This window comes from Lonchura striata, chromosome 7, assembly GCF_050655825.1.
Source record: "Lonchura striata isolate lonStrDom1 chromosome 7, ASM5065582v1, whole genome shotgun sequence".
Classification (NCBI taxonomy): domain Eukaryota; kingdom Metazoa; phylum Chordata; class Aves; order Passeriformes; family Estrildidae; genus Lonchura; species Lonchura striata.
This window is the reverse complement of record NC_140709.1, coordinates 1,783,307-1,793,357: the sequence shown is the minus strand read 5'-3', so window position 1 is coordinate 1,793,357 and position 10,051 is coordinate 1,783,307. Positions and strand designations below refer to the sequence as shown.

Here is a 10,051-nt window from a genome sequence, read left to right as displayed (position 1 = left end):
GCCATTGGCCGGAGGCCGCGCGCGCCGCCCGCGCGCGCCGCCGCCATCTTAGCGCGGGAGGCGCGCGGCGCTGAGTGAGGGGCGGCCGCGCTGGGGGGAGGAGGAGGAGGAGGAGGAGGCGGCGTCGCCATCGCCATGAGCGCTCCCGGCCCCCATCCCGATCCCCATCCCGACCCCGCCGCCGGCTCCAGCCTCGGCCCGCTGCTCCACACCCTGCAGGACCCCGCCGCGCCGCCGGGAGAGCTGACGGACGCGCACCTCACCGTCGTCAGGTGGGCGCGGGGGGACGCGCACGCTGCCGGAGGAGGGAGCGGGCGGCCTGAGGGCTCGGGCCGGGCTGGGGAGCGAGGGAGGTGGGAGGGCGATGGCAGCGGGGACGTGCTGCCCTGGCTGGGAGCAGGGAGGCGGGAGGGCGATGGCAGCGGGGGTGTGCTGCCCTGGGAGCAGGGAGGCAGGGCTGCGGCCGGCGTGGCCGCGGGGAGACATGCGGGGCTGGGGGGAGGGACGGGAGGAAGGGAGGAGCGAGGGGAGGAAGAGGAGGGAGGAAGGAGCGCATCCCCGCAGGCTCTGCGCATCCCAGAGCCTCCCTGTCCCCTTGGCTTCCTGGGGCATCCTCAGAGGTGTGCGAATAAATAATAACTTAACAACAATTTTCTTGTCATGTCAAAGCCCTGCGGATTTAGGATTGGAAGGGTGAAGTTTTTAGTTGGCGATTCTCGGTTTTTGCCTTGTTTTCGTTGCATTTCTTTCTGGAAGATGCTTCTTCCCCAGGAGGGTGTGCCTTTCCCTGCATCTTTCCTATATTATCACGTGCAAAGGCACGATCTCTTTCTCTCAGTGTCTCCCTTTGGCTCTGCAGTGAATTTAACACTGTGGTACTCACATACCAGATTTTACAGGTTTTTTAGAAATAACTGACAGCAAAAAAAACCCCTCCTGATGTAAGTATTCAGCACAGGTTCCTCAGGTTGTCCCTGGACTCAGCACGGTTTGGGTTTTGCTGTGAGAAGCTGATGATTAACATTTTACGGGATAATTGCAGTTTTCTGCAGTGATGTTCCTCACGTATGTGCAAAATCATCCTTGCTGCTTCTCAGACCAGGATTTTCCTGCATTCTGAGCTGCTCCTGAGGAAAGTGCTTTTTCAGCTCCCGTTTTTCTAATTTGCAGCAAGCCATTTAAAGTTTGCATGCTAAATTGTAATGTTTTTATAGGAGCTGACAAAAAAATGAAAGCCGTTAATGTTTTTCTGAGTGTTCTTGGGGCAGAAAATGAGTCATTGCTCACTTTGTACTATAACACAGGATTTTGCTGCTGGGTCAGACCCTGTGCTGGCACTTTTGCTTTGATTTGTCGATTTCCTTCAGGAAAATACGCTGCTCTGTGTCAGAAGCTGAAAGTTAAGTCAGGTACAATGTCTTGAATCTGTAAATATTGTTTGTTTTCCCTCCTGCTCCTTGCAGTCGCTTGAGTGGTGAAGGAGGCAAAGCATTCACTGCAGATTTCAGGAAACACTTCCCTCAACTCTGCAAAGTGTTCAAGGTATGGTTGTTCCATTCAGTTCTCCTACACTTCAGGGAACAAAGATATTTCAGTGGGTAGGGTCAGTGGGCATAGAAAGACTCAAATTTCAGCTCGTTTATAGAGTCACAGAATCATTAAGGTTGGGAAAAAACCTCTGAGTCATGAATCCAGACTTTAATAGGAATGCAGGGTAGTGGTAGAGCAGGAAAGGTGTTTTTTTGACAAAACAGATCTTGTAATGAGGAATTACTACAGAAAAAGCCAAAATGCTGGGTGTTGGATGTGTTCAGGCAGCATACCACAGTCAAATCTAATCTTCCAGCCAGGAGAGATAGTGTGGCTGCCTTAGAAACCTTTCAGAATTCAGAATATGCAGAAAATGTCAAGGATTTTTAAGCAGTAATGGAAAGGTTGTTCTGAGCCGTTTTTTCCTTCTGTTTTAGAGGCCTAAAAACAATTGGAGAGTCAAGTGAGAGAACATAACATACACAACCAAAGTGAAAAACTTGGGATGTTTGGGATTTATTTCATTAAAGATGCTTTTATTACAGAGAGCAAAAATGCCTTCAGCACCTCAGATTGTTTTATTGATTTGCTGTGAACAGAATTCAGGGAGGGTTTCCTGCCTGTGTGGAATTTTCACCAGATGTTTGCTTTTTCCAGCTTGCCAGCAGTGTTGATATTCAGACAGTAAACTCAATATTTCCCAGCTACTTTTCTAACCTGACATTCTGTGGATTTGGGCTTTTTTTTCCCCCTAGGCACACATTTCCAGTCCAAACTTGGAGCTCAGTAATGCAGCATTGCAGGCCTTGGGCTTCTGCACTTTTCATTCAAACAACACAGCTGAATTATCTGGTAAGCAATCAAACTGTGACTAAATATATACATCAGAGCTCTTTAGGTTTTAATTTTGGCCAGGTTTTGTCTGTAATATGAGCAGTGTCATCAGTTCATTAATTACATCTTGTACACAAGTGTATGGTGATGATTTTTCATGCTGTTACACTAATTCTATTTTACTAACTTTAGTTTCATTAAATGCTTTGGTAGCAATTAGTAATTAGTTGTGTGGAATTAGTGTTCAAAAAAAGATATTCTGGTGGGAAAAGAGTGAAGAACCTGTTTGTAGGCTTTAGGGGTGCACAGTAGAGCTTTTCAACATTTTCCTGCTTTTTCTTGGAGATTTCTTTGTTCCATCAAACCATGGAGTGCTTTGAGTTGGAAGAGACCATTAAAGGTCATCTAGTCCAGCCCAGACTATTGCTAATTAATCCAAAATTTTATGACCTGCATTCCTAAAAAGTGCTAAATCCCTTTCACAAAAGGTTTTGGTTTTGAGAACTTGAGGCTTTGCCTCAAGGTAAGACCCCAGGTTTTTGAAATCAGGGGAGAGGGCATTTTTCCTGTTTGAAATTGGTTCTTTTGGTTCTTCTGTATTTCTTCAGTGTCTTCTGCTTTCCTCTTGTGCAAAATTTCCCCAAATTTCCTGTGAGAAAAGGCATTTCTCATAATATCTGTGTGGTATCTTTCTTTCCTCTCATTCATAACTCCTTTTTTCTAACCAGTTGATAAATGACAATTTTATTACAGAATGTCAGGCTCCAGAAATCACAAAGCCCTGAAAACAATGGGGAGTTGAAAAGAGAGGGAGGACAAGCAGCTCCTGTACCTTTGGGTGTACTTTTGACTGGGGAGAGGAGTGAAAATGTCCTTCCATTTCTCTGATTGTGAGATCGTTCACCCACAAAGTGCAGATTTGCAATAAATCAGACTTTTTACCCTTGAATTTTAAAGGAACACATGATTGCTCCATGTGTGTTCTTAATTGGATCCAAGTCTTATATTAACCTTATTAATTTTTATGTAATGAGCTACAATTTTACCACCTTTAATAACAAAAACCTCTTGTAGGCTCTAAAATAAATTTATTTATATCAAAGTGCTGCTAAATTCACTTAAAATCCAAGAAGTTTTGAATAATTAAATAATTAATCTTTAGCTCAGGTGTATTTAACTAAAGCTGTCCTGTAATTTTATGGATTCTTACAAAGGTAATACAGATGCCCTGCATTATTAGTATTTGTATATTTACACATTTTTTAGTTTTTTGGCTACTTCAGTAGGAGAGAAACTTTTCCAAAGTGTTGTTTAAGGCACTAAATTATTGTGACTTGCATCTGAATGGGCTCTGGACAAAGTTAAGTGAGCAGAATGACCTGGGATGTGGTGAGGAGGATTTTGTGTGCTCTGCTTTCAGGCTCTGAAATGCAGGACTTGCTGGCAGCAGTGAACAGCGTGGCTGTGAAATCCTCAGACAAGAACACTCGCACTCGGGCACTTTGGGTTATCTCCAAGCAGGCATTTCCTCCAGAAATTGTCAAAAAGGAGGTGAGTCCCTTCACTGTCCCTTTGCTGGCCTCATTTCTCACATTTCTCATTTCAGAAATTGTTATAAACAAAGGTGAGTTTGCATTTCTCATTTGGGTGCTGTCCTTTCCTAGGGAGAGGAGGCAAATCCTTCGTCACTCTCCACTCAGTAGCTTTTGAATCCAAAGGTTATTTCCCATCAGATCTGATCTAAATCTTAATTTCATTTCCTGTGCATTGACAGCAACATCTTGATGCCAGTGGTTTTAATGGAGGGATAAAAAAAAGGAAATACAAAATATAAATATGTAAATTTTAAATATAGGACCACTGCAGAGTATCAGTTCATGAAAAACCTGAGCCAGAAATTATTGAGCTTTTGAGGGGAAAGTTGCAATGGGAGCAGTTCTATCAGAGGAAACAGTAAAAATCCAACAAAGTAAAAATCCATTTAGATTTCAGTAAAATGTGCCATTTTAAATTAATAATCTCTTGCTAACATAAGTAAAATATGCTGTTTAGTCTAGCAGCTCTACTGTGCTTATAAAACTACCTCAACCAAAGAAAAAAATACAGATCTCCAAATTAAAGAAATAAGAGAGGCCCCTTTCCAAGCTAAAAAGATAAAAAAGCCCCTTGAACTCTAAAACAGAAACAAGCCAAAGCTCAGTCTACAAAAAATAAAAATAAAAAAAAAATAGAAATTTCTCTGTACAAAGACTAATTACATGTTGTAACACAAAATCAACAGAATAAATATACATAAACCTATTGTAAACTCTATGCATATCAGAACTAGTAAAAAAGAATGAAAAAAGATAAGAAGTTCTCAAAAGCACACATGTCCTTTGAAAGAGAATGATCTCCACGTGTCCAACACTAATAAGCATACCATCTCTGCAACTCCTTTGTAAAGTTTTCATTCTACCATTCAAAATTTATTTGTAAAGTTCTCATTTTTCATTCACATTTCACAGAAAGCAACAAAATATCACAGGGGAGAAAAGTTAGGAATATTCCAGTTTAAAAGGAGACCTGGTGTGATCCAAACCCAATCCTGGAGAATGAAATGCCACAATTCCAGCTCCTCCTGGAATGATTTGTATCCAGGTGCTCACTGTGCTGTTCTGTTCTTTGCTCAGGTATCCAATATTCTCTCCACCCTGGAAACAATCCTGACTAAAGGAGAAGTGCAGTCAGTTGTGGTTGAATATGAAGCACTGAATGTCATTATCCGGTGAGTGCTCTGCAATATTCCATTGCCATCCTTCATTTAGGGGGAGAAACTGCATACAAAACCCAAGTGGCCCTAAATTGCTAAAGAAAAAACCTCTAAAGCTCCTTGAGTTGTTTCTTCTGTTAGGGATCCTTTTCCTCCAGTGTTGCCCTGGTTTTGACTGGGCTGGAGGTGGTTGCTGAGAGCTGTGGGTGGGATTTGGGGTGGGAATGGTGTTGATAACACCAGGGGTGTTTTAATTATTGCTGAGCAGAGTTTGCTCTGAGTCAAGGACATGGGGACACAGCTGATCCCAGCTGACCAGGGGATATTCCATGGAATTATGCCCAGGGCTGAGCTGGGGAGCTGCTGGGCTGTGCACCACTTGTTTTGTGTATTAGAATTAATTAAAATATTACCTTAATAATCGTGTCATCATTCTGCTGCAGAATTTAGTCAATATTGCTTTCATTTTTAATGACTCTTCAGGAATTATTTCCAACTTCTCACCTGTGCTTCCTAAGTCATGTTCTTACATTTTGTTTCCAGAACCTGCCTGCTTGAGAAATTCTCTGCTGTTATTTGGGGGTTTATTTAAAAATATCTTATTTAGAAATATCCCATTGGCAACACATTTTAGTGCAATGTTTCCCATAACACTGTTGAAATTCCTGTCTGATTCCAAAAGTGACTTTTTAGGACCATCACTGTGAGCACGTTGTTCTGGTCAGCAGAACTGAAGTAGTCACATTTTATCTTTACTTAGTGTTAATTTAATTTCTGTTTTAGTAAATACATTGAGCTTTTATTTTTATTCCTTTTTAAGTTTTCTCTTAAACTTTTGAGCTGCAAATCCATTTCAAACAGTTCTTGTCCTCTGACTTTAATAAAATGACTTGAAAGGCAGAACTTTAGTGCAGCAATTCTCCATAAACTGTAGGGATGGGGATTTGACTTTCCTGAGGAAAAGGGGGACTTGACAAAATTCCAGGATTTCTAGATTCATGCTAGTTTGAATACATGCCAGGTATTCCCATTTCTGCATGTTTTTTGGTGCGGGTGGGATGGTGGAAATGTGTGGAATTTTGTCATGCTGTGCTCTAACAGTTTGGGCCTAGGAGGATAAACTCGGAGCTCTGACCAGGCCAGTGTTCATGGAGCCTGTCCAAACCCGGCTTGGGATTTTTCCAGAAGCTGCTGGGAGTTCTTCCCAGCTGTGTGGGAGTGCCTGGGCTCCTGGGAACTCCCAGGAATGGTTCATGGCCAAACTTTCCTTGGGCACTGTGCATTCCTGTCAGGCTCTCAGCTCCTGTGCCCAAATTGCTGTGCTAAAACAAAGCACAGCTCTCAAGTCAGGCTGTTGTGTTTTGGAGAAGTTTATCTGAAATAACACTTGAACTTTGCACTTCTAATACGATCAATTTTAGAAATTTGGGATGGTTTTCTATAAATCCTGGATTGAATTAGAGCATTTATTAGTGATACAAAGATAACTTGAGCTGCTTTTGGTGATCTGTAATCCCTATTTTTTTTTTTTTTCTTTTTTTTTTTTTTTGTGGATCCAGCTTAATGGAGCAAGCTCCAGCCCAGATGGGAGAAGAGGCTGTGAGGTGGGCAAAGCTGATCATCCCTCTGGTTGTCCACTCAGCTCACAAAGTGCAGTTAAGAGGTGCCACTGCCCTGGAGATGGGGATGCCACTGCTCCTGCAGAAGCAGCAGGAGGTGGCAGCTGTCACCGAGCACCTGATGACCACAGTGAGTGACAGTGCTGGGCCTCTGCTCAGCAGCAGCTGTTGGGGAGCATTCATTTCATTTCCTGTGCATTGACAGCAACTTCTTGGTGCCAGTGGTTTCAGTGGGGGGAAAAAAAAAGGAAATGTAAACACAGGACCACTGCCAAAAAGTACCCAGCAACTAAGTGGATGGGAGGCAGAATTTGGGGGCCTGAGGGAGGCAGGAAAGCAGAGGATGCTCAGCATTTTCCACGCCCTTTCAGAGTCCCCATCCTGGGCAGCAGCAGCCCCTGGGTGTCTTTGATGAAGATTTTCATGTTCCCCTTCACTTCCAGGACTGGCCTTACTTGGCTCATTTATTTTGCTGAAAAATCCACCCAAACAAGCTGGGTCAGGGCGTGTTTTGATTTTGGAGTTGGAGGAAATGCAACTATTTGAAGACACTGATTTTGCTTTGTTGGTTGCCACTGTCAGAATAAGATCCACAAATTTCAGCTAAAAAGAGAATCAGGTGGTAGCAAATGCTGTGTGGTACAGGGTGAAATCCTTCTGATGTAGAAACATCAGAAATGCTGTTCCACTTCCTCATGGCACCACAAGTTGTGGATTTTACTAAGCAAAACACACTCGTGCTTTGTTTAGGTATATGAGTTTAAAAAAAAATATATATATATATAACTGTAAAAATATATTTGCATAATCTCAGCTCTGGTCTTTTGGTTGTGTCCCCAGACATTGGTATGAGCGTGTAATTTTTACAATATTTAAAATCCCATTTCTTGTAGAAATCCTGTTTCTTTCTGTCTGCAGAAATTAATTTCCGAACTTCAGAAACTCTTTTCTTCCAAAAACGAGACCTTCGTGTTAAAACTGTGGCCCCTGTTTGTCAGATTGCTTGGAAAGGTAAGCAGAAAATGAGTAAAACTTTAGAAAAAGGAGCTTTGAGCAGCAGAAATCTGTTTAATTGTGAATTTCTTGCTGCCCAGACTCTGCATCGCAGTGGCAGCTTCATCAACTCCCTGCTGCAGCTGGAGGAGCTGGGCTTCCGCAGCGGCTCCCCTGTGGTGAAGAAAATTGCCTTCATTGCTTGGAAAAGCCTCATAGATAATTTTGCTCTAAATCCAGGTAAGTTTAAAAAAATAAATATTTAGCCTGATTTGTTTAAATATGAGTCATACACAACTGGAAAAATATACGTACTGGAATATAGACTTTAATATGTAAATACATAATATTTGATAATACATAACTGGAAAAATAATCTGTCAGTGGTCAATGCATTATTTTTGTACCACTGGATAGCCACGTAATGGTGCAGGAAAATTCATTGTATGCATAGCTAAAATTCAAATTTTTGTTGCTTTTTTCCTTGTTTTCTTTTCTTTTTGAGGCAAGGTGATAGTTTGATCATTTGTTCTATCCTAGTTGTTCTGCTGTGAATGCTAGAAATAGAATAAAGCTAGTAAATTGTGTTTTGTAGTGCTATAAATGATCCAAACAGTAGTGAAACAGAGAATAAAACATTCTGTATATTTTATTTTGGATGGTATAGCTTAACTGGAGGAAGGCAACACTTCAAGATTCCAGAGGTGTTTAAGCAAAAAGTTGTTTTAAAGGTGTAACTTGAATCTGGACAAGTTTTTCATGTACCTTGTGTTAAAATACAATGTTTTTTACCTTGACTGTGCTTCTCTGCGTTGTGAAGGGAAAACTCAGTGTTTGGTTTTCCTGTCCCTGGAGCAGATGGGACCTAACAGAGCAAGCAAAAGGGAATTTCTTCTGTTTATCACAGAATCCCAAAGTGGGTCAGGTTGAGTCCAGCCTCCCCCCTCCAGTGGGGTCAGGTTGGAATGCAGAAAATTAAATTTCAGTCTTTGTATTGAAAAGAAATACTTGATTTTTACAGAGTTGCTTTAAGCAATAATTAGAGCAGTAAGAGACTCTGAAAGGTTGGTGTGGTTGAGTTTTGCAAATTGCTGTTAATTGAATTTGAAGCTAAAAGATACTGGGATAAAAACATAATGGTTTAATCGAATTTTGCTGAGCTGTGATTCAATAATGTGAATTGTTTAAAATGCACTTTTTGGGTCTCCCAGACATCCTGTGCAGTGCTAAGAGGCTGAAACTGCTGATGCAGCCCCTGAGCTCCATCCACGTGAGGACAGAGGCTCTGGCCCTGACCAAGCTGGAGGTGTGGTGGTACTTGCTGATGAGACTGGGACCTCACCTGCCCTCCAACTTTGAACAGGTAACACAGGTGCCAAGAATCCTGATCCCTGTGCAGCCCAGGCTCCTCTGAGCTCTGGAAAATGTTCCTGCTTCGTCCCTCTCTGCTTTGTTACTGAAATCAAACTCCCTCAAGGAACCAGTTTGTCCTCGTGTGTGACTTACAGACTGTGTAGAAGGGATATTTGGGACTCACAGCCCCAAAACGTTGGCGAGTCTGTGGGAATGTCCTGAGAGCATCTCTGAAAACCTGCCCTGAGTGCAGTCATGGGCTATAAATGTGTTAAATAAAGGCTCTTGTCTCCATTCACCAAGGAGGTGTGGGCTTGGAAAAAGCTGCCATAGGAATACTGGTGACAAGACCATAAATATTTAGGAAGATAGAAAAATGATGCAGGTGTTTCATTTCTAGTCACACTGCAAGTGGAATGGACCTGTTTCTATTCAACACCTGGATTTCCTTAAATTAATCTTCAAGATGGGAGTAAAGGGAGGGGAAGGTATTTTCTTAGGCTTATTAAAATATCCTGCATCCACCAGGAATTTTTGTTTGATTAGACATTTCTAATTCATTCTAAATGCCCAGAAACTCTGCTTTGTGAGCAGCAGCCCAGCCTGTGCTGGTGAGATGAGCTTTTCATGGCTTGCACGTGCTGTAGCTGTTGCTGGGATCCCTTTGCAGGTTTGTGTGCCATTAATCCAAAGCACCCTGAGTGTGGATCCTGCTGCTGCATTCCCAGGAACGCCCTCACGGCCAAACAACCCCAGCCTGGGCTCAGCACCCCCTGGGCAGAAATCAGGTACTGAAACATCCACCTGTGGGAATTTCCAGCTCCATTTCACATGCAGAGACTCCTTCTCTTTGTCATCATCTTTTTCATTCATAATCCTTGTTCTTCAGAGCAGTGATTTTTCTGCATGGTCACTGCATGATTTATATTGGGAAAGTGAGGCGGTTGCAGTCATTATTTAAAGTTTAAAA

General features: G+C 42.4%; 1 protein-coding gene across 2 annotated transcripts in view; it reads left to right on the top strand.

Moving 5' to 3' along the window:
• The first annotated feature begins 30 nt into the window (after positions 1-30).
• Positions 31-10,051, top strand: part of RIF1 (replication timing regulatory factor 1) — a 30,083-nt gene continuing 20,062 nt past the window's right edge. For both annotated transcript variants that reach the window (XM_077784887.2, XM_077784885.2), the window contains exons 1-10: positions 31-272; positions 1,464-1,542; positions 2,286-2,382; positions 3,785-3,915; positions 5,037-5,131; positions 6,676-6,865; positions 7,654-7,746; positions 7,830-7,968; positions 8,940-9,091; positions 9,752-9,869. In XM_077784887.2, coding sequence (XP_077641013.2) covers positions 136-272; positions 1,464-1,542; positions 2,286-2,382; positions 3,785-3,915; positions 5,037-5,131; positions 6,676-6,865; positions 7,654-7,746; positions 7,830-7,968; positions 8,940-9,091; positions 9,752-9,869 — 1,231 coding nt within the window. In that variant the 5' untranslated portion in view covers positions 31-135. The remainder of the gene's footprint in view (positions 273-1,463; positions 1,543-2,285; positions 2,383-3,784; positions 3,916-5,036; positions 5,132-6,675; positions 6,866-7,653; positions 7,747-7,829; positions 7,969-8,939; positions 9,092-9,751; positions 9,870-10,051) is intronic.